The sequence below is a fragment of the Sciurus carolinensis genome, chromosome 16 (assembly GCF_902686445.1).
Source record: "Sciurus carolinensis chromosome 16, mSciCar1.2, whole genome shotgun sequence".
NCBI lineage: Eukaryota > Metazoa > Chordata > Mammalia > Rodentia > Sciuridae > Sciurus > Sciurus carolinensis.
The window spans coordinates 45,933,062-45,957,247 of record NC_062228.1 but is presented as its reverse complement, the minus strand read 5'-3'; the positions used below and the strand labels follow the sequence as shown (position 1 = coordinate 45,957,247).

At 55.9% G+C, this 24,186-nt stretch overlaps 1 protein-coding gene across 1 annotated transcript in view; it reads right to left on the bottom strand.

Annotated features, from left to right (window-relative positions):
* The window catches only part of LOC124966086 (zinc finger protein 567-like), a 32,714-nt gene extending 8,888 nt beyond the window's left edge, over positions 1–23,826 (bottom strand). Inside the window, 2 exon segments of the mRNA XM_047527176.1 lie at positions 22,864–22,995; positions 23,758–23,826. Of these exon segments, the coding sequence (XP_047383132.1) occupies positions 22,864–22,995; positions 23,758–23,826 (201 nt within the window).
* Between the last annotated feature and the right edge of the window lie 360 nt (positions 23,827–24,186).

Genomic DNA, 24,186 nt, shown 5'->3' with positions numbered 1-24,186 from the left:
TTCCATCCATTTTCCTAAAAAATGACATAATTTCATTTTTCCTTATGACCAAATAAAACTCCACTGTGTATATATACTAATTTTCTTTATCCATTCATTCACTGACAGACACCCAGACTGGTTCCATAGTTTGACTACTGAGAACTCTGCTGGTATAAACAGGTGTGTGCATGTATCACTATAGTATGGTGACTTTCATTCTTTAGGATAAATACTAAGGAGTGGTAGAGCTGGGTCATATGGTGGTTCCATGCCTAGTCTTTTGGAGATCCAAAAGACTATGATTTCCATGCTGGTTGTACTAATTTCCAATCCCATCAACAGTGTAAAAGAATGAATATTTTAAATACCAAAGATGCAAACAGACTAAACGTAAAAGGATGAAAAAAGATATAATACACAAATACATATATGGGAAAAGATGAAATGATTATGGGGAAAGATGAAATGATTATGGTAATCAAAAGACAAAACAGATGTTGAGTTGAAGAATATTAGATACAAGGGGCATTTCATAATAATAAAAGAGTAAACATATCAGGAAAATAAAATCACAAATGTGTATGCATAGAGTTGAAAAATTTGACAAAATTTCAACAAGAATTTTTTTTTTTTTTTTTTGTTACTGGGGATTGAACGCAGAGGTGCTTAACCACTAAGCCACATCCCCTCTCCTTTAAAAAAAATTTTTTTTTTAGTTGTCAATGGATCTTTTATTTTATTTATATGTGATGCTTAGTATCGAACCCAGGGCCTCACACATGCCAGGCAAGCGCTCTACCACTGAGCCACAACTCCAGCCTCATATCATCTAAAGCATTGGTTGGTATTCATGTCAGTATGTGATACTTTCTGATGCTTTTAGTCAGAGTTATGGTGGGACACAGAATTCAGAGAGATCTGAGATCTTGCCAGGAAATCAGAGAGACATTAATATAAACAAAAGGTGCCAATTGTTAGCTGTTCCACAGCTGAAGGATCTACACTTTGTGCACGAAAATAGCAGCTAGGGAGCACACCCACGAAGCATTCTTTCCATTCAAACTGATGGAATTAACTGAAAGTAGCTTACACAGAAGACAAGGAAAATGAACAGCCCACAAAAACCCCAACTTTCTCCATGTTATAAATCCAGAGGGAGTCACTGCAGCCTGCAGCAGCCTCTCAGTGACCTCACAAAGGACTGTGAGTGTGTAACGCTCTGGGCTGCCATCCTAGTGCCTTGTGTTACAGGAAGGTCACAGGATGTGGTGACTGAGCCTGAGGAGTGTGGAGAGCCTGAAAGCACTCGGCTTCGGTCACACTTCCTAACACATTTCCTCCCATCCCTCAGGCTGCCAGCTCAGCTTTCTCGTTCCCTGATGACCAGATCCCTGGAGTGCCCTTTTGCACCTTTTCCATCGAAAAAGCAGATTTCCTCCCTCACATGTATGTGTGCTTCAGCACTTGCTGATGCTCAGGAATGCGGCCGTGGATTCCTCTCGGGAGTGGGAGAGCCTGGAACGGGGACAGAGGGATTCGTATAGCCGTGGTGCTAAAGAGCTAGAGCCACCTTATCTCCCTGGGTGAGAGTCACAATTTGAACCTAGAAATTCCTGCTTGCTGTTATTATTTTTTTGGATTGTCTTTAAATATCTAGAGGTATTTCTTTTTAAAACAATCTTTAAGTCATAGATGGACACATAATTTTAGTTACTTTAACAAGTAACTTGTTAACAAGTAACTTGTCAAAGGCTGGGATGGGGACCCCCCACCTCAGTGGGGCGACATATGGCCGAGGAATTCGCATCCCCAGGAGTCCTGTCTCCAACTCTCTGTTCCTAGATTCATCACTTCAACTGCCCCTGAGCTGCACTCTCTGGGAAGCCATTTCTCACCAGCTTTTAGGTGACTTTAAAATTGTCACCGAAATTTTCTTTCTGTTCAAAGGCTGGAACTCAACAAAAGCCTTTCAGTTACTTTAACAAGGCCTGCTAAAGAATGCTCTGGATAGAGGGATCAAAGAACTTACAGACAATGGAGAGGGATAGCAGGGTCTTCTAAGCAGGAAGGACCCTGCGTTTCTCAGCTCCTCTTGAATGAGAAAATTCAGAGATTTTTAAAAAACTATTATTTATTGAGTGCTTTCCAAGTACTGGACGTTACTCTAAGCCTTATATGTACAAGTTTAGATCACATAAAACTTGTAAAGCAAAACACCACAGGTCGACGTAATCTCGTAGCGTCAAACCGAGACATCTCTTCATTTCCTGCAAATCCATGAGATAGTTGGTAATGTCCCCATTTTACAGAGGAAAAAAACGAAGTTGAAGAGTTTGAGTGATTGTGCCTCGGCCATGTAGAGAGAGAGGCAGGAAAGGATTCAGATCCAAGTCACTCTGGCTTCACAATTTGTGCGTGAAGTTGCCGTGATGTGGTGCTCGTATTAAGCAAGTTGATTTTTGAGAGGGGCTCAGGATGATTCCTGACACCCAGTGACAGTTATATAAACAAGGTTATGTGAAAATGACCTAGAAAAACTCGTCATTCTGTCGCTGACTATGCACTCTATCCTGCTCATTTATTCAACATAAATTCTCCGTGTTGGACGACATTGAGGATTTTCCAGTAAGTCTGCCCACGTCCCGTGTCTCCATAAACCACCCAGGGACCTAGAAGCCCTCTGAGCATCCTCCAAAGCTCACAGTCCATGGCTTCCTGTGCAAGGAACCGCCCTCAAGGCTGGTCAGCTCTGGGTCTATGTAAGATGTGGACACCTTCACACTGCAGGACTACAGAAAGGTGAAGATGGAAAGTTCCAGGAGAACCCACGGTCCCATGTGCTGTCAGGACAGAGCCAGCTGGTGGCCTCGGTGCACCCAGAAGGCCCTGGGTCTTGGCTGGTGTGTCGTGCAGTGGGCACTGGCCCTGGGCCACCCCCTTTCCTTCCTGCTCTTCCAGCCCAGCTCTTGTCTGGCTCCGAGTTTCCAAGTTGGCTGGCTGGGTCACTCACTCATTCTTCCCACGGTGACTCCAGAGGCTTCTCCTTGCCACCAGGGGCCCCTGCCCACGTGCCACCACCTTGGGGACACCATCCTGCTGCTGGCGTTGTCTTGTGGCAATGGCACGGCCCAGGTGTATCACGCCATCTCTCTGTATCTGCTTCTACTTTGCTGCACCACCGCATGTCCATCCGTACTCTCTCTCTCTCTCTTACCAGGGGCCTCAAGATTCTTGCTCCCCACTCTGTCCCCATGGCATAGAAAAGCCCCAAAGTAGGAGCTCAGTGCTTGTTTGCTGACAGAAAAGTGCAAAGTGTGCTTGTCCATCTCTCAGAGGATCTGAGAAGGGGTGGAGTGAACAGAGCCCCTTCCTGATGCCACGCGATGGCCTTTTGTGAGTCACTAACTGGAAAGAGGCCCAGAGAAGGCAGAGACGAGACAGGACCTTATGTCTCAAAGAGAGCACAGTTCCGTGAGGATGGCCCGGGAGACTCGTAGCACCTCCCCCGCCACCTGTCCCCAGCAGGGGAGCCCACCACCTGGCAGCCTTCTGTCACCATACATCTGGCACACTCTACTGTGCTGCTGGGCACAGGTGACACCCTTGAATCATAGCTAGTGCAGAGAGGAATCAAATTTAATTGGTTGATGTTTAAATTATATAAATTTAAGTATCCCCATGAGACTAGGGGCCACCATGTTGGACCGTGTGGCCATGACCAGCCTGTTAAGCCAAATCAGAACCAGGGCACAGTGGTCCAAAACCCAGACCTGAAGCCAGGCCACCGGGCTCCAGTTCCAAATGTGCATCTGAGTGGGATTCCCTGGTTGCCCTGTGCCTCGGTTTCCTCATCTGCTGAATGGAGGCATGGCAGTCCTCAGCCAATGGAGTCGGGGAGGACATACCTAGCTGGTATATACAGAGCACATAGGAGGGCACACTGGACATGGCAGATGTGAGTTCCATTCTGAATTGAGTTGTAGGGACAGTGACAATGGCTTCCCTGTTGATTTTTCATGAAGTTTCTAACCTGTGAGTCCAGGCATCTGGGCATGAGGGAGTGTCAGTGGAGAAGGCCCCATGGGGTTTGTGACCACAGACCAGCCGCCAGTGTGGGATCCTTTTAACTGGCAGATCTGTTCCCACTGGCTCCCCAGGGGTCACCTCACCTTGGGCACCTAGAGCAGGAGAGCCTGAGCAGGGCCTGGCTGTGTGTCCACCGGTTCCCGTCCAGGGCTGGCTTGAAGCACAGGTGGGAGTGTGGGGTACTCCAGCCTCCCCCATCGTCACGGGGCTGGACTTGGCCTTGTATCTCCCAACACGTGCTGTTCACTGTCTGAGCTCCTCCCTCCACAGACCTGGAGAAGGCAGGATGGGCCTGCCACACCTCTGTCCCCCCATCCCAGATCCATCTCTCTCCTGCCTGCCCCCTACCATCAGAAAGCAAAAGCAGCCATGACCAGGCCAGCCCAGGGCAGCGTCACCTGCTCCTCACAGTGGAGTGGCAGCCCAGCTGGAGCCTCAGCCCCGCCTAACCCCCAGGGATGAGAGCCATGGGCAGCCCAGGGTTTCCTGCTTACCACGGGGTGCCCTCTCTATGCTCTGGCCAGGGTCAGGGCCACCTCAGGAGCAGGATGTGCCTCAGGGAAGGACAGAGGCTCAGGACCACCTGTGCCCCAGGCCAGCCCTGCCTCAATGCAACATGCCCCCCGCTCAGCAGCGCTCCTCAGAAGCCCGGGCCCAGAATGACTGCCGCACCTTCCTGCCTCCAGGAAAGCAGAATTTCTAACTAAGGACAGAGGAGTGGAGTCAGACACTGCTGAAAGATTTCTGTTCATTGGCAACTTTAGGGAAACAAGAGTCTTGGATGAATCCAAGAAGCTTCTCCATCCTGCATTAGAGGCTGTGCTTTGTTCCAAACCTTGCGACCTCTCTGGCTTCTGTGTTGGAGTTTCCATCCACTGGCTGGGGCAGGACGCATGGGGACACCAGTTCCCAGGAGAGTCGGTTGCAACCCGGCCCCCCTGGACAAGAGGATGCAGACGATTCTAGTGCTGAGTTCCAGAGAAGCCCTTGGCTCTGGCACAGGGTGGGAAGTAGCCTGCTGGAGCCGCCCAGCCAGGGAACAGACCAGATTCCACACTGGGGCAGTGGCCAGCTGAGCACGCCATGGAGGCAGGCAGCGGATCCTGAGTGGAGCCTCCCGGGCACAGAGGACAGCTTTCAGCAGCCTGTGTCGTCCAGTGTCCTGCACCATGTAGTTTCAGGACAGTGCTGGGCTGCCCTCCGCACCATGTTAAACTCTCCCTTTTATTAGGCTCCCTGAACTGATGATGTCATGACACAGCCCATCAGCCCTTAATGAAACCATGGCTGCAGCGTTAAGATCCCCTAAACCATGAAAGCTGGGACTTGGGGGTAGTCATCCTGAGGGACTGATGCAGGATGAGCCAGGACCCTGATGGATCCTGAGCAGTCACTGTGACTCTCGGAGGAGGACAAAGACTCAGTGGTGCTGGGCTGCAGAGGGCTTCCGGGTGTGAGGAGCAGTGAGCTGGCTGGAGCCCCAGCCCTGGGCGCCTCTGGGTGTGACGCTACCTGAGGTTCACTGCAAATGCGATTAGCTCAGATGAGGTCACGCCAGAGTGGACGGGTCCTAATTGGATATGACTGGCCCTTAGAGGAGGGTCATGGAAAGACCCAGGGGTGCACAGGGACACCAAGTGATGACTTGCACAGTGTACAGCCTGTGGTTCCCACAGCCACAGAGCAACAAGGACCATTGGCAGCCAGAACCAGCTGGGCCTCAGATGGGCACAGTTGGCCTGAGCCCCCAGAGCCAGCCCTGGCGATACCGTGTTCTCCAGTTTTGGGCCTCCAGGACCGTGAGCAGAAGCTTGGGTCGTCCTTGAACACCCAGTCTGTGGAGCTTTGCCACAGCAGCCACAGAAGCTCACCCCCAGGGTTGGGTTGGATCTCCTCGAGAGGAGCCTGGACCGGCCTCACACAGGCAGTCTGTGTCCCTCCTCTGAACCGCATCCTGTCTTCCGTGCGGTGGTGGCTGCCACTGGGACATCAAAGGCATTTTTCTGTTTTGATTTGCTCTGCGGGGACCCAGCGCGGAGCTGGCTGTGCTGGGAAAGCCCAGCATCAGGGAGATGGCTGAGCAGCGGTGTAGCCGAGGCCTCCAGGGAGACCCGGACTCTCCCAGGCTCCTCGGGTGGAGCTCGCCTTGGGTTCAGGACAGCAGTCAAGATGGCCCTCAGGGAAATGCAGTGGGGAAGCCGCTCTCTTAGCTTGTTAGAGGACGTTGTCTGCCTGCTCAGAGTGGCCCATGCAGTGAAGATGTGTGTGGCTTTACCAGCAAACACCCTGGATGCCCCCATGTGAGCCTGTGCCACCTCCCCCAGAGTCAAGCCAATGGACTGCAGCACCCTGAGATTTCAAAGTAGTTATTGTATTCCCCTGGCTAAAAGAGTATTATAACACTATTAAAAAAAATACATGTACTAAAGAAAAATTTTAATTTCCTTCATCTGACCAACCAGGGGCCCAAGATATCAGGGTCCTTGCAGCTCCTTGTTTGTGTCACGCACAGGCAACTCTGAAGCTCTAACTACATCTTATGATGCTCCTGTGCTCGTTGGAAGTGAGATAGCAGCAAGTCAGTCATCGATGCCGCTAGTGACTTCACGTAGTTGCTGGTGCACGTCTTTCGATCTTAGGAATCGGGCTTGGCCATGGTTCACTTGTGATCAATGACAAAACCTAGAGCAGAGACACAGAGGAAAACACACCTCTGCCTGGGTGGGGGAAGCTGGGTTAGCCTAGGGCGGCAAAAGTCCCTAAAACACTTTGGTTCCAGAGGGGCCTGGAGTCCTGTCGGCGGGGACGTTTCCTTTCTCCTCCATCCACACTGTCCAGCTGGGTGGACTGAGGACCGGATACATGCCAGGCTCTGCTCCAGGCAGGGAGGCAGCCATGGGCAGGCTGGGTCTCACGTGGGCACAGCGCATGGAGAACACGGCTGGGGCAGGAACGGGGGTGTCGGTCTTGCTCTCTGCAGACATGAGATGTCCAGCAACCTGGGAAACACTCCGGGTACCTGTTCCACAGAGAAGCCTGGCCCTGTGTCCAAGGGTGTGTCCCTGAGGAGGTGGGACAGGACACCCACACTCACATCCCGGGCAGCACAGCCCTGGGACACCAGGGAGTGAAGGAAGGTGCCCCTGCCCAGGGGCGGGGCCACTCCAGGTGTGCACAGGTGAACCGTGTAGGGTTTCAGTTGTTTTGTATTTTAAGAGAAACATCATAGAACCCACACAGACGCTTCAGCGCTTAGGGGACAGATGAGAAAAAGACGAGAGAGATGTCAGCTCAAGGCCAACTCGAAGAACGTCCCCTGAAGGAAGGGCGATCAGAGATGGTGGGGTGCCTGGTGACACATGAGTGGTAAGAGGGCCGAGGAGGGACACCGCGGCGAGCCCAGCGGAGCAGACAGCGTCCCAGCTCACGAGGTCCTCTGTCCTCACCCACGAGGTTGTCAAGCAAAGGCCCTAAGGACGGGGTGGGCCCCTGCCATCAGCAGCCTGTGGCGTCCCGCTGTGCAGACTGCAGCCCTCCTCAGAGCAGGCCGTGCACCAGCTCAGACACAAGAACCACAGACAGGAAGGACACCTGCAGACGTGGGTGGCCGCCCTGCTGAGCTTGGCTCTCAGGTGAACCGACAACCGTGGCTGGTGGACGTTCTCCACGCTGGGGGCCCAGGGACCAGTACGGAGGTCCCAACCTGGTGGGAGATCTGTGATGTCCATGGCGAGCCAACTGCACCCTTGGGACCAACCCCGATCTCCCGGGCATGGGGGCTGAACGCCCACTTGCTGAAGGCTCAGGCTGGCCCTGTCACCGGCCCTGTTGCCAGCCTGTCATGGTGAACAGTTCTGCTTGGTTTGCTACATCAGCCAAACTGGTATTTATGCATTTATCCCACGTCAGCTTCCAGCTCTTCCGTGACAGGACCTGTGCTCATTTCTGGGGACATAACAGAGCATGAGGGACCCACCCTTGTCCACCCAGTGCTTCCAAGGCAACATGAGCCACAGGAGACCTCAGAGTGAGGGTGGTCTTGCTCCTCTCCCACGTCCTGGTTCTCTCCTAGGACCCTGGCAGGGCAACATTCCCAGGCCAGGCCCTTAGGCCTCACTCTCCCTGGGGCCTGTTCCTGGCCCACTTCCACGTCCACCTGCTGCCTGGGGACACTGTCAGCCCCCAGCACACACTGTTGGTGTTTGCACACCCACGAGCGAACTGGGGCTTCCCTGGAACACACATGGCCTAGTCCCTGGGTTGAGCAGGTGTCCGTGGCAGATGGAGCGTTAGCCTGTGTCCAGCACAGCTTCCCACTGGGAAGGGTGGGCCTGAGAGTCCATGTGTCCTGCAAGTTCCCAGGTGATGCTGCTGGTTCCAGAATATCATTCCCGTCCCCATAAACAGAGTGATCAGATCCCCTGCCTTGTGCTGGGATGAAGGCAGGGAAGTAAGCAGGTGGGTGAGGTATTTGCATTTCTGTCAGCAAGAAAGTCGCCTGCTGACCAGTTAGCCAACTCACCTGCTGTCCAGTTAACCAACTCACCTGCTGTCCAGTTAATCAACACACCTGCTGTCCAGTTAGCCAACACACCTGCTGTCCAGTTAGCCAACATGGCCCACAGCACAGGCTTCCCCTGCAATGCTACACTCATGGGGTTTCAAGAGCTGAACCAAGAAAAGTCCTCTTTTTTGAATGACATCCTTTGCCCAAATGACCACACCGCCAGCAGGAGGGTGGTTTTGAAGGTGGTAGCGACTCCTCAACTCGAGACTTCTGACCACTCCATAGTGATCTCGTCCAGCTGGCCGAGGGGTGACCTCCTTCACACCTTCCTCCCAGGCCATTTGCCCTCCAGGTCCAGTGACGGGCTGGCCATACGTGCCAGTGGCAGGTAGTAGAATAGTACCTGGAGCAGGAGGTGCCCCTGCCCTGTGTGTGAGGCGGCCAGGGTGCCAGTGGGTGAGGTTCCTTCCCCACCCGTCCCCGGAGGCCTCCCGACACTGACCAGCCACTGCCATGCTCACTCCCTTGGTTCTGTGCTTCGTGGGCCACAGTTGTCTAAAAGTGGGTGATTTCACCCACCATCTTGAACACCTGGCTGCTCTGGAAATGCAGAAAGACGGCCCCGGGCTGCTCACGGCGACACTGGCTGCCCCTGAGCCCAGGCCTCCTGCTGCAGGCGGGCGCCCAGACACGGGTTTTCTTCTGGTGGTGTTGAAACGTGTGTGCAGAACGCATGTGAGAGGCAGGCAGGGGGGGCGGGGGCCTCCTTCAGAGGCCAGGGGTCCACCGTCTCCCTCAAGGGACCAGACCTGGAGGTGGACCCCAGGCCCAACCCCTCCCCTGTCCGGCCACCCAGAAGCGGCATGCAGCTGAGGCTCAGGAGCACCTGCTGTTCACAGACTGATCTTCCTTGCACACCACGACCCTCTGGTGGACAGCGACATTCCCTGGATGGACGGTGGAGGCAGTGGGAGGCAGGGTCCCTTTAACTGCTCTCCCACGGCGTCGTGTCTGTGTGGTTGTGTGGAGGCTCCAGGGCCGACATTGCAGCTGGCTCCCACAGAAGGGCCCGGCTTCTGTGTCCCAGCCCTGCCTAGCCCTGGTGGGCCATCTCCCCAGGCAGCACTGGCTGAACTCCACAGTGTGTCCACGCCTCCCGAGCGCTCCACGCAGAGTCAGGGGCTCCTTCCTCACAGGGCCAGGGGTCCGGTCGAGCGGCAGGGACCAGCTCCTCTGCATGGATGGCAGCAGGCCCACCAAGCTGCCCCTGCCCTCGCCCTGTCTTTGTCCCAGGAAACCAGAGCCCTGGCCTCCAGGAGGAGCAAAGCCATGCTTCCCCTGTTCACGGGGCGCCAACTGGTCCTAGCAGACAAGAGGCCACTCACTGTCCCCTGACAAGGACAAACAAACAGCTCAGGGAGGGCAGGCCTTGTGGAGGAGTGACACTGTGCCTGGACAGCCGTGGGGCTGACCCTCCTCAGCAAGCCCGAAGCTCCCACGCTCGCTCCCACAGGCCCACACCCCGAGAAGCCCTCACGCCTGTCCCCTCCTCACAGGCCCTCCCCATGGACCTCCTGGACGCCCTGCAGACGGGGCACAGGCATGCAGGACTGGGTACCCGCGTCAGCGCAGGATGGAGGCGTTGGTACTAAATGCTGTGAACCAGAAGCTTTCAACGCTTAATTTCTTGCTACACGAATCTCCCTTCCACTGTTTCAAAGGCAGCAAGAGGCCCTGGCCCACCACGTGTACCTGTGTGTCCTCACAGGCCAGGGAGGACGTGCCGAGGAGGCTCCGGGGGCCACAGCGTGAGGACCGCACTGGAGCTGCCGGCCCCGACTGCCCAGGTGGGCAGACACATCGTCATCTGGGTCCTCCCATGTCCTGTGTGTGCTGCGGTCAGCCAGGTGAGACAGCAAGCCCAGCCAGGGACCACTGGAGCCCCTTGTCCTTACTGCCGTTGTTGTCTATGATCGTCTTCCCATCTGCCCTGCCCCGTCCCTCTTCAGGGTTCACTGGGCAGCTGCCACCTTGCTTTGGGCACCCTGGCCAGGTAGCCCAGTTGGCTGGACTGAGATAGAGGACGCCGGGCCAGCATGCAGCGTGAGCACAGTGGGCAGCAGTGTGGTCCCTCAGCTGGTGGGAGAGGGAGAGGACAGCCAGGGCCACGCTCCAGCTGTGCGGTCCTCTGAGCTCTGCAGGCCGCTCGTGCAGCAGAGGTGCAGTGGTGACCGGGTCATGCCGCCTCCACCCTCGGAACCCAGAGCCTGGGATGGAAGCAGAGGCTGCGGACCTGGGAGGGCAGGGCTGGGTTAGGGGCAGGGTCAGACCCAGGGATGGCACTGGAGCAGCTGAGGACCACCTGGCCGTCTCTGCCCATTGCCAGACCAGGGCTACCTGTTCCTCTGCAAAGGCAGGTGGAGCTGCCTGTGGTGGCCGTGCTGTGCCACCATCGGGGCTCCTCGGGGCCTCCCATGCCAGGGAGACCGGTGCTGGACTCAGGAGGGAGGTTTGGGGCAGAGGGTCGCAGTCAGCACTGCTGGGAAAGCTTCGCCACCAAGCCTGTGAGCAAGGAGCGGGCAGGGGAGGCCTGCCCCCGCCCCTTCCATTTCCTGCATTTACAGCCAACGTCCGAGGAGCAGGACTGGCACGGGTCCTGCTGAGAGGGCCTCATAGCAGAGGCACTGGCCCTGGCCTCGGGAGCTTACAGAAACAGGCGGGCAGGGCTGCCTCCTCCCTCCAGGCCAGCTCCGCTCAGCCAGCCAGGACACCCAGCCTCAGGCCTCTCCAGGCCGAGGCCTCACCCCACCCGCCTCAGGTGGCCCCTGGCAAGCACAGAGAGGCTGCTCTTGAGCCCTGGTCACCCAGCAGGTGCTTGTAAGCTGTCCCTGAAATAGTGACCACCGTGGTTGTAGGAGTCTCTCTAGCTGCTCGCAGGACGCCACCCTGTTGTGAACCCCTCTGCCCAAAGCAAGGGGCTTTCTCCGAGTTCACTTTTCCCGACTTGTGCTGACCGCAGCACATTCTTTCCCCACTGGTTGAGGCCCTGGAGGAGCAGGGGGGAAGCCTGAGACGTAGCCTGGCTTGCTGCCGCCCGCTGCCCGCTGCCCTCCCTCCGGGCCCTCTGGGGAGCTGCCTCTTTCCAGGCACGGGGTGCTCACACCCCAGGCATGAGGCCCACCTGACCCAGGTGCTCAGCACAGCGGGAACAGCTGATGATGGCCAGGCCCTGTGCCCTAGAGGCCTGGAACCTCCCAGGTCCCCTTCCTGGTGTGGAGACAGGGATGGCCACCTGCGAAGATGACCAGTCCTGGTAGGACTGCTCACCCAGGCCTGATCACCTGGGGGGACTTTGATCCCAGGGAAAGCTTGGTAAGTGGGGAAGGTGCACAAGCTGCTGTGAGGGAGGCAGGGATGTCCCTGTCAGCTGGTATCCTCCAACTGAGGTACTCTGGTACCAATGATGCGACCAATGACTGTGTGGCCCTTGGCAATTCGCTTACCCTCTCTGGGCCTCTGTATTCTAATAATAAAATGAGAGATTTAGACAATCTCGGTTGTTCCCAGACCTCTTAACCCAGAGCCCTGGTCACCAAGTGCCACCAGCTTGACCCTCACACTCTAGGGGTGTGTCAATTTGGGCCTTGGGGAGCTGGGAATGTGAGGGATGTGCTGGGGAAGGGGAGGGGAGGGAGGGTGGAGCAGGGAGGGAGTGTCAGCAAGAGAGGCAGGAAGGGCAGTGGGGGCCAAGGTGGGCTGGCAGTGCCTGTCCAGTGGGGAGCCCCAGAGTGAAGGGGCCCCCAAGCCGTGGGTGGTTGCCAGCTGCCCAGGAGCATGGTTTCCAGCAGAGGCCAGGTCCTGAAGGTGCCTAGCAGGAAGCCCAGCTCCTGGTTTTCCTGGTCAGTAGGTAACTGACTGGTGGTGGCTCTGGGCAGGGCGAGGCAGCCCAGCATGGTGGGAACATTTGGTGGGCTAAAGCCCTCCCTCATGTCTGGGAAGCAGAAAGGAAGAAGAGGAGACTGGAGTCTCACATGCCCCCTGTAACGTGAAGACCCACCAGGCCTAACTCTTAAAGGTCCTACCCCCTCCCATCTCCTCTGACCTGGGACCATGCCTCTAACACGGTGCCCTTGGGGACACTTGTCCAAACCTCAGTATGAGGGACATGCTTGCAGTCAGTCTGGCTGGGAATTCTGCTGCCCTGAAACAGCCTCCTCCCCTGGCCAGGTCCATGCCTGGCCTCCCTCTGCAGTAGGGACAGCCAGACACTCTGGTAACTCATTCTGGTAATGAATAAGCCACCGTGTAGGGCTCAGGGTGACAGAGGACACTTCCGCAGGCCAGGCTGCTGTCCACTGCACCTTCACTGGGAGCAGGGCTCCTCCTTTCTTTGTGACCCGAGGGCCCACATGGAGAGACAGCTTCCAGCAGGCGTGAGCAGAGAACCTGCTTCCTCCTGTGTCCTGGCAGTGGCTCTGCCCTGGCCCTCACCCTGGCCCTCACCCTGCCCTGCGCCTGGCCTGGCCCTCGCTCAGTGGGGTCTGTGCCCTCCTGCACTCCGCACCTGGCAAGGGGGAGACCTGCTGTTACCCAAGCCCAGGGCTTCGGAGAATGAGTCATTGTCCCCCGTGTTCCTGTCACCTCCAGGTCAGCCTCGGGGGCTCCTCCCAAGTGCCAGAGAGCTCCTGAGGAGGGGCCGCCATGCAGGGCCTCTGTCTCTGCCTCTCTCGGGCCCTCCCTCCCTGTCTGTGCTGCCCGTCTCGCTCCCGTCTCTGTCTCTCTCTCTCCCCTTCCCTCTCTTCCTGCGTCGGTCTCTCAAGAACTCACACGTATTCTCACACTCATTCTCTCACACTCACAGACGCTGGGACAACAAAGGCCACTGTCTCCAACTTGCCCTGGGATTTCCCCTAATTCCCTAGAAATTTCCTGTTCATTTCCTGTCCTTGGGAAAGGGAATTTCTAAATCCTTTAGGGGTTTCTCATTAAGATCCCCACAAATGAGAGGGAGCGAACTCCAAGCCCACCCCACCTCCACATATGGGATAAAAATGTGCCCTTCCCCCTGTGCTGCTATATGTCATGGCCACAGAGCCACCCAGGGCCCCGCCAGGGCTCTTCCTCTCGGGCCAGCCTCGCCCAGCTTCCAGCGGACGCCAAATTGGCCGATGTGACCACACAGACTTCCCAGTGAAACCCAAGATGCAGGGGGTCACCTTCCATACAACACCCAGCTTTCTTCCAGGCAGCCTGCCCGTCCAGTCACCCTGCTCGGCCTGATTGTCAGAGCCCCTGGGACCTGCGGGGTGAAGCTTCTGCCAGTGCACTGGTCTTTTCTGGGGCTTCGTTGCCCCAGCAGATCCTCCATATGGCCCAACGGGGACCCATCTTTCAGCCTCCCTGTCAAGAGTTCCTGCCTCCTCCGTGAAGCACCAGTGCAGGGCTGGGAGGGCGCAGCCTGTCCCTGTGTGGCCCATGTGAAGCCTCCATTCTGTCAGGCACACATTCAGCCTCTGAACCATCCCTCATCCTTCACCCCCAGCCCCACACCACCCAAGGCGCAGCCTGAACCCAGGGAGGGAAACTGGGCCGTGCCCCCCACGCCCGGACCCAGGGCCACAACTGTCATCACAGATCACTGTGAGAAAGGAGCCCTGTGATCTGTGCAGTCGGAGGGTGCACAGGTGTGACCTGTGTCTCCCCACAGCTGTCCACTGTCCTGGCCAGGCACCCTCCACCAGACTCCACAACTCTCAAGTGGGAAGTGACCCCGAGCACCCACTGGTGATCACAGTCCTAAGGGGGCAGCTCTTCATGCAGCTCCATGGGGGGGAACAGAGGCTAGAGGGGCTAACAAAGTCCCTTGGGCTCACAGCCCCTTTGTTCTCAGGGGTCTGTGTGCGCTCCTTACATCCTGTCTCTCTGGCTCACTGACCACCTTCCCGTCTTCACACACACCCATCTACTGGCCACAGGGCCTTTGCACTCACTGCTGGGTGTGCTGCCCAGCTCATTCCCTTCAAGCAGGTCCTCAGCGAGGCCTCCCTGACCCACAGAGCAACACATAGCTGCTGCTGCTGGGCAGTATCTCCTGCCCTCACTGAGCTTTCAGGAGAACTGGGGTCTCCGCCAGGACGGAGTGGCTCTACTCACTGCTCCCAGTCTCTCCTCTACAGAGTACAGGTCTACAGAAGGTAGGACGCTCCAGGTCCTGCTCCATCCTGTATCCCCATGCCTAGGACAGAGCCTGGCACAAGGTGGAGATCAGAGAGGAGTCGATGCATGAGTGAGGGACACAGCAGAAGGCCTGTCCGTGACTGTCTCGTGCACAGAACTTTGGCCTCCCTTCCACTCACAGGGCTTGCTTTCACTTCCCTGCCCACCCCAGGACCCACATGCCCCAAGCCAGGTGACAGTGGGTCCAAGTCCTCCCCAGAGCTGATGAGCACAGGCACCCCATGGAGCTGGCCCATGAGAAATCAGATCCCCTCCTGGGGAATGTGGAGCTGGAAGCAATGAGAAGCGATCCAGCTTTCGGTGGCTAGGTGTGCACCCTGCCTTGGAAACGTCCCCCCAGATGGAGCAAATGTGCAGGGAGAGTGACAACCAGGAGGACAGGGATTAGAGAGGAATGAGGCAGAGGAATGAGGGAGGTCAGAGCAGAAGGAGAAAGAGCAAGAGAGAAGGAGAGAAGGAGGGAGAGAGAAAAGGCAGGGAAGGAGGGAGAGAGAGAAGGAAGGGAAGGAGGAGAGAGAGAGAAGGAGAGGAAAGAGTCAGAAGGGAAGGCGGGCAGAGCGAGAAGGGCCTGGACCTTTCCTGGACCTGGCTCAGCCCTTCTAGGAGCCCAGCTCCGTCCCGGGGTTCTGACAACGGCTCTGTTTGGCTTCAGCCAAGGCCGGTAAGTCTGAGCCATTGTCCCTGAGAACCTGCCTCCTCCCCAGAGCTGAGTCCACGCACCCACAAGCCTGGGCACACTGGCCTGTGGGGGAAGGAGCCAGGACATCCAGAAGTGCCACACTCTGCCGTCCACTGCTCAGAGAGCCACCTACCTGCCTGTGCCCTTGCAGATGTCTGCATGGAGCTGCAGTGTCCCCCGAGGGGCCCTTCTGCCAGGCACTGGGCTCGTGCTTGGACCTGGTGCAGAGCAGACAGGCAGCCCTCAGCCCTCACCGTGATCACATTCTTTGGAAGGAGAGTGACTTCATAGACCTGCTGGTGTGATGCAGAGCGCAGTGGGCAGTGGGGTGAAATCTGGGCAGGTGACAGAAAAGGCGAGGCTTGAACAGAAATGCCAAGGAAGCGAGGAGCGGGTGCAGTGCAGGCTGTGGGGACAGCAAGTGCAAAGGCCGCGGGCAGGGCCTGACTGTCTGAGAAGCTGAGGGCCAGCCCAGGTGGCTGCAGGGCAGAGGGCAAGGGGAAAATTCTAGAATGGAAAGAAGGGGAGAGGCGCTGCAAGGGACAGTCCTCGAGTCCTGGGTTGGCCACATGTGCAATTTATTTGGGCCTCACAGAATCTTGGGAGGCAAAGGATGAGGGACAGAGACACGCAGAGGTCGAGTCAATTACTTAAGGTCACAGAGCAACTGCATGGGAGGTCTGGGGCTGGACCGTGGGCCATGGACCCCTGCAGCTCCCCCAAGACCCCACGGTGCCTGAACAAACCCAGCAGCCTAGGCTGTAAGTCATTGCTGAGAAGCAGTGGCTGCCCTGCACGCAGGCTGCACGGGGACACAGCCAGGTCCCACAGACCACTGATGGTTCCCCTCTTCTGACCCTCACCATCTGGTGAGGTACAACTCACTGTGGTTCTGAGCAGCATGTTCCTGAGGTGGCACTGAGCACCTAGTCCACCTGCTTGCTGCCCTGGAGGGCCACATCGTGTGTGACCCTCTGCGCCCAGTGTCCCCAGCAGGCAATCCACAGAGCAAGGGCCCAGTTGGATGGTGCAGGGACAGGGGTGCTTCCCTTTGGAGGGCCGCCTGGCGGGGGCGGGTGGTGCACCACCCTGAAGCGCTGATGCCCCTGAACCCATCACCTGAGAAGAGCTGAGGGGTGGGTCTGTGCCGGGGACGCCTCACCACAATGTGTGGGCGACTGTGCCATCGTCTAACCTGAGCAGGCTGGGGTGCTCGTCCCAGGGTTCAGGAAGGTACCCTAAGGGGTCTCCTGGAGGCCCGGGGCTCTCTCCACCTATCATGGTCAGATGCTGGAACTGATGGGAGAATCTGCTGATGGCTGCCCCACCTGTGGAACAGAACCTGATGGTCCCCGCAAGTCTCTGGTCACCCCAGGCCCATCCAGTACCCCATTCAATCAACACACAGCCCTGCCTGGAAGCTCAAAGTACATGAACTAATGACAATAAACAGTTATTTGGTTACTTTTTACAGACACATTTGGACTGCAATTCAATTTTCAGGCAATTTTAGGGGCGAATGCTATTTTGAGCATTCCCAAATTCCCAAACTGCACAAGAAACATCTGCAGGGCGAACACGTGGAGTCTTAAGCCCCAGTTCTTGGACAGAAATCTGAAGCTGTCCCAAGACCCAGACTGGTGCAGACCCCCGACAAAAGTCCTGGACGGGTAGCCGGTGCCCGCAGGCTCCATCCCCAAACTCCGCAATAACGAGGGCGGATCTCGCCAGGGCCTGCAGGGCAAGGAAGTTTGAGGCCAATGTGCTTTGAGGCGGTGGGGAGAACAGAGTGTGGGCTTCTTGGGCTCTCAGGAAGACCCTTCCCGTCTCGGGGGTGTTGCTGACCACACACAGCTCTTCCCACTGCGATTTAGGTGGGCTTCCCTCCATGGCATTTGCTCCTGGCACCGCCCAACCCAGGACCATGGCTCTCAGTTCCTGCTGTAGATCTTCAGGGATTTTCATTGCTCTGGGGTGAAAATCCAACTCCCCACTGGGAATTTGCAGGAGGTCCCTCGTGTGATTCCTGCTGATGACTGAGCCTCAGCCAGTGTACCAAGCGCCCAGCTCCCTGGGCCACAGAACCCTGGCCTCCTCCAGTTCCTCCTCCTGCCCCAGGGTATTGACATGTGCCAGGAAAGCTCTTCTTGCACTTGTCCTTCCCCATTGACTTTGCCTCTTCCTCCAGCTCCAGTGTACTTGTCACCTCCACTGGGCAGTGCACCTGAGCACCAGGCCAGTCTCCCGTGGCTGGGCCTCCCCACCATGTCTCTTCTTCATGTGTGTGATGCACTCGCCATCTTATGGGGACACTGGGGCATCTTTCCCACTGGGGGTCCCCAACCCCTCACCAGGACCTGGCTCCTGGCTGGCTCCTGATGAAAAACTCAAGCATGAATGAATGCTCCCACCTCTGCTCCTGGCTGCCTGAGACTCCAGTCAGGTCTGAGGGCGGGCTGGGTGCGCAGTGTCAACCTGGGTCTCCCCACATGCTCCACCCACCTGCTCAGATTCCACCCCCATCAGCACCGTGTTGGCGTGGCAGGGCAGGAAGGCCAAGCCTTGCCAGAGCCCTCGCGGCTTGGTTGGAGCAAGACCAGGAGACAGAAGAATGGAAGGGACGTGCTTGGGGATCATGTGGACCACGGCCTTCCTGGCACACTGCCCAGGAGCAGCTGGCCCCTCCACAGGCCTGAAGGTGGTTCTGCACATTTTGCGTTTGCTTTGGTCCTTGAGGCATGTTCTGTGGCATGTTGTTCTGCTAGAGCTTATTCATGCAGGGCTGGGGATTGAGCCCAGGCCTGGTGTGTGTTAGGCCAGTGCTCACCCCCCAGTTCACCCCACCCCTGCTACAGTAAGCAAGCCCACTGCCTAGCAACCCTGGCACGGATGAGGGGCCACCACTGTCAGGGCTTCTGGGACCCACTTGGATCAGACTCACGGGGGAAAAGGTTAAAATGCAAATGTTTAGCAGGAGAACCAGAATCTCTGTGTTGGGGTCAGAGGCTCCAAAGTCCCAGGTCTTGGGCCAGGGCCACCCTGCTCCACACCAATTACCTCTCTTAGTGTCTCACTGCCAAGGATGCTGGTCTGGATGATTCTTGCAGCCCTGGAGACCTCGTGTGTACCATGGAAGATCAGCTCAGCCACACCTTACTTGTTACAAGCACAGCTTGGAACTCCTCATGTAACAGAAATCAGAACACAGAAGCCTCCCGATTCTCTAAGGAGATACTTCCTTGCAGATTAGGAAGGCACTTGGGGTCGGCAGGGTCCCGGGCTCTGCGGGCTTCCGGTTGGCTTCTGGAGCCTAACTACCCTTCTCTCAATGCCGGGAGACATGGTCTGGCACCACCATGCGCCCGTTTGTCCCAGGACCTTTCCAGAGAAGACAAACACTTTCTAAGAAGCTGACAATCCAATGGCAGTCACCCGAGCACCCAGGCAGAGGAGACGCAAGACTGAGTGGTTTGCTGGTTGTTTCTGGAGGTGACCAGGAAGACATCATCAGGTGTCACTAGCCCCAGGCCTCCACCCTCTCCCACCACCCCAGGTACAGGACAAAGGAATTGAGGTGTGAAGTAGGAGGAAGCCTGCCAGCTGGGCCCTCCACCCACTGTGCCCCACACTCCTTGGGGGTTTTGAAAAGCCCTGCCCTTTTCCTGGGGGTCCTCCAGGCCTGTGATCTGTCCCTCGGGCAGGACTGTACCAGGGACCCCAGTCCCTGGCCTGACTGAGAGCCCAGCTTACTCCACTCCAGCTCCCCCCTCAGCCCCTCCCCACCCCTTGGCACGGGTGCCCTCTCCAGTCCTGCCACCTGCTGGCCCTTCCTCCCTCAGCAAGGCTGGGCTCCACTAGGACTGGACTACGAGGGGAGTATAAATGGGGCCTGGATTTCGGGTGCCAGCGCCACGGGTTCTGACCCGCCTCTAGCTCTGCGCAGCTGCCTGACGCAGGGCACTCTTGGTGCTCTCACTGGGGCTTCAAAGATGGCGGGCAACCCATGGTGAGCGTGGTGGCCAAGCGTGAGTGAGGCATCGAGAAGCAGGGTCTTTTTCTGAAGTACTGCCGGTACTGATACCTGGGCCCCCAGAAGGGATCTAGCGCCCACCACCCTCAGATGGACCTTTGAAAACCGCCCACTTTTGGCCTCTTCAAAGATTTTCACGTGTGGCTCCTATTTCTGGCCACGTTCAGGGATGGCACAGCTCTGTCTCTGGTGGTCGGTTTGATTTCAGGGTTTCCTGCAGGGTGAGTCCTGGTGACTCACTGATGAACTAGCCTGGATTTTCTTCAGTGAGGAAATGAGAAATTTTATACAGGATTTTTCAAGCCCAGGGTGCATCTGAAGGTCTCCAGTATCAAAGATCAATCAAACGTTGCCACCGCTTTGATGGATTGGGATTGTGCACTTATTGGTCTGTTAATTTAACAAGTGTCTGTCATCCTTTGAGAAGGAGGGTGGGGGTCGACAGGATGGTACTAGAGGCAAACAGAAAACTGTCAGACAGCGTTGCTTCACTGTTGCCAAAACCCGATCAGAACAACTCAGAGGAGGGCAAGTTTATTTGAGGCTCACAGCTTAAGAGGATGTGGACAATAATAATTCTGGGAGCGTTTATCAAATTTACATCATCTTCACCATCATCACCATCACCATCTGCACCATTATCACCATCACCATCACCATCACCATCACTATCATCACCACGATTATTGCCATCACCACCATCACCATCATTACCACCATCACCATCTCCATCACCATCTCCACCATCACCATCATTACCATCACCATCACCATCATCACCACAATCATCAGCATCACCACAATCATCACCACCATCATCACCATCACCACCATTACCATCATTACCATCATCACAATTACCACCACCATCATCACCATCATCACCATCACCATCACCACCACAGTCACCATTACCACATAACCATCACCACCATCATCACCATCACGACATCTCCACCATCACCATCATCACCATCACCATCACCCCCATCATAACCACCATCACCACCATTACCATTACCACCACCTTCATCACCATCATCACCATCATCACCATCACCATCACATCACAATGAGCCCTCTGTCCTTTCGAGCTGTACTGTGTGGAAACGATTACCCATGCAGCCACGCAGCAGCTTCCATGCGGTGGAAACCAGTCAACTGCAGCTCAGTGGCTTTCAGAGCCCAGGATGGATAATATCAGTGTCAGCACAATGCACTGGGCCAACTGGCACCATGCAGTCCATGCACTTCACTCCTGTGTTGCTCATGATGACCCCGTGCAGGAAGGACTATCTGTCATGCCACTTGTCGTGAGGAGACTGAGGCATGGTGACCTTGGGTGATTTGCTGTGGATGAGCTTCAACCTCCAGAGCAGAGGGGAAGCCACGCTGTCCACCCCAAGTTAGCACCCTTGGATATGCAGCAGCCAACAGAAAACACATGGTCCCACCCCTGCAGAAGACAGCTATGTTGAGAATAGGAACAATTACGGGCACAGGTCACTCAGGGCAGCTGTGCTTGTAATCAAGTATCGGAAATTACCAAAATGTCCAGGCTTGGGAGAGCTAATTGAATGAATTATGGAACATTCCTACAATGCAGCGCTAGTCTGCTGCCCACGAATGAGAACAACCGATGTGCCATGATGATCAGGGTCCAATGGTCATGTCAAGGAAGGAAGACATAGTGCAAAACTGAATGTTCATTATGCCAGTCTTAGATATCTACCTATCGTCTATCTCTGTATCCATCCATCCATCCATCCATCCATCCACTTAATCTATCCATCCAGCAATATATCCATCTATCTATTCATCTTTCTGTCCATTCATCCATCCATCATCCATTTTTCCATTTATCTATCTGTCCATCCATCCATCCATTCATCCATCCATACATATATACATAACACATACATTTAATCTATCTATCCATCCAGCAATATATCTGTCTATGTATCCATCTTTCTGTTCATTCAGTCATCCATCATCCATCTTTCCATTTATCTAATCTGTCCATCCATCCATCCATCCATCCATCCATCCATCCATCTATCTACCTAAAATTCTCACTGCAAAAAAAAAATACAAGAAAGATAAGCAAAAAATAATTGAGAGGCTTGGCATCTACAGCCATGGGAATGGGTGGAAGGGGTTGGAGCAGACAAACTTCTGAGCACACCCTTTTCACACCTGTGGTTGTCAGAACTGTGCTAATATTTTATCAGTTTAAAATTTTGAATCCACTTGGGGAAATGTGTGTGGGACAGACTGAGCGCTTGGTCTCAGGAGCATGCTGTCATAGGTAACTTGGCCTTTGGCAGGACGGATTCTCACATCTTAGCACATGTGTCTATGGTTTGAAACATCCAGGAGAAAAGCCCTATCATGGAGCATGTGACATGGCATCTGGCTGCTGAGGATGTGGGTGCAGTGACAGAGGTGATGGACAGGAAATGCTGCAACACCCAGGCTTCAGGTGCTTGGAAACAACAGGACATTGCCGATGGTTTCCAGGTCACAGGCACTCCGGGTTGTGGCAGACGTCCCTCAGGGGAGCCAGCAGCTGAGCTACTCCCGCAGGGAAATTTTGAGAGCCCTGGATCGGGGTGGTGGAACTTGGCCACAGGCCAGGCAGAGACCTTGAGATTCTGCTGCTGTCCTCTGTTCAGCGGGACTCTGTGGGCTCCTGTGTGTGCCAGGTCCTCCCTGTGGGGCTGAGACCAGCTGGAGACAGAGACAAGCAAGTCGGCAGATAAGAGCGTGGAGTCAGATGGAGCTTCCCTTCCCACCCTGAGCAGCCTGGGCAGGCTGTGGATTCCTGAGAACAGGCTGTCTCTGGAGGCTTCGCCGATTCCTCTCTCCAGTTGGACTGGGAACACCATCTGACAGCTGCGCTGGGGCTGGTCCAGGCTCTCTGCATCTTTTCTGACAGACAATGGGGAGACTGGGCATCCGTGGTCACAGGGAAGCATATTTCGGGACTCTGCAGTGGCGTGCACTTGGGGCTCTGTGTTCCAGGGGATCAGCGGTGTTGTTTGGGTTTCTGGCTTCTTTTGGGGGCTGGTTCTCACTTCCTGGCCCTGGTCCTGCATGGTGAGATTCCCCTCCCCATGGAAAGCAGAGGGAAGAGCATCCCTCACAGCAGATGAGGGCCTGCATCCTAGTCCTCATTCCTTCTCTTCCAAACTGTGTGACCATGGGCAGGTCACTGTCCTCTCAACCCCAGATGGTAAAATGGAAATGCTAACACCCACCTGCATCCAGGGTTGGAATGGTTGTCTTTTGAGAAGCCTCAACTACTTGCTTCTCTGATAAACAGCAGCACTGGGAACTGACCTGGGTCTGTCCATCTGGAACCACCAGCCTTTCTTCTGACTCCCCAGAAATCCAGGCCAGCGGCTCAGGTGCAGAGCCCTGGATGCACGCCACCTTTGCTGGGCCAGTGGCTCCGTCTCTCCGCTTCTCAATCTGTGGAAACAGGCCAATAACAGATGCACCTCTCAGGGCTGGCGAAGGACCACACCTATCAGACCCCGAAGGTGCAGTGAATGTTGGCTGTCATGGTGGCTCCCCGTTATATGGGGCCACTGAAGTCTTGGCTCCAAGGAGCCCAGGGTCTAGCACAGGGGAGACTCCAGCTCACCCGGCAGGTTGCCACAGACACCTCCAACCACTCACAAACTCTGCACTGTCTGGAACCTTGAGGCAGGTGCCCCTTGCTGGTGGCAATTGACATGAGAGATGCAGCAGCTGTGCCATCTTGTGGGTGGCTGCTGAAGGACAGGCTTCGTTTCTTGGCAAAACCTCTGAAGTCACGGATGCAATGGGAAGTCCTGGTCACGCTTCCTGACCTCAATTCAGGAGGAGACCTTTTATGCCAGGAGAGGGTGGGGCAGCCTGGACAGTGATCCTGTGTCCTGTGTCTGGCGGAGCTCTCTCCAGGGGAGGTGCATGTGACATCCAGTGTGACAGCCAGCTTGAGTAGCCCTCCTATGGCTCCTTTAAACCTGCTTCTCATTGCAGCCATTGAGAAGGAACTGAGTCTGAGCGTGTAGGGTGGGAAGATGCTGCGAGAGGGCAGAGCCGAGCTCCGTCCCTGGCTCTGCTGTCAGGGACCTGCCCGGGGCTCTTCAGTCCTATCTGAATTGAGAGGTGGTTCTGAGGGTGCTGGTTCCTGCACCTCCTGCTCTGGGCCAGATCCTCCCAGCCAGGAACCAAGGAGCTGCTCACATCTGAGGACGAGGGACAACACAGGGGCAGCGCCCGCAAGGTGCTCGGGATGGTTGTCACCGCCGTCATCTCTATTGCTGAATGATCTGTCGCACAAGACATCAGAAACACCAGAGTGCTTTGCTTCACCTTCTGGACACTCCGTGCTCATGTTCCTGTGCTCTTTCTTCCAGCCCTGGCCACCTGCTCTTGTTTTGAGGCCTGTCTGCATCACAGAGGACAGGAAATGGGCCTCGACCCAGGTGTCCCCTCCCTGGCTCTTTTAGAAGGAACAACCACACTGTTCAAACAGGACTTGCAGGGTCAGGTGAGCTGACACAGGATGGAGGAAGAGCATGTGAGTGCTTTGCCCCGTGTCCCCTGGGGACACCTGGCACCAGCATGTCTCTGAGATGAGGGCAGAGCCTACAGCCCCCATGCAGTCCTCTT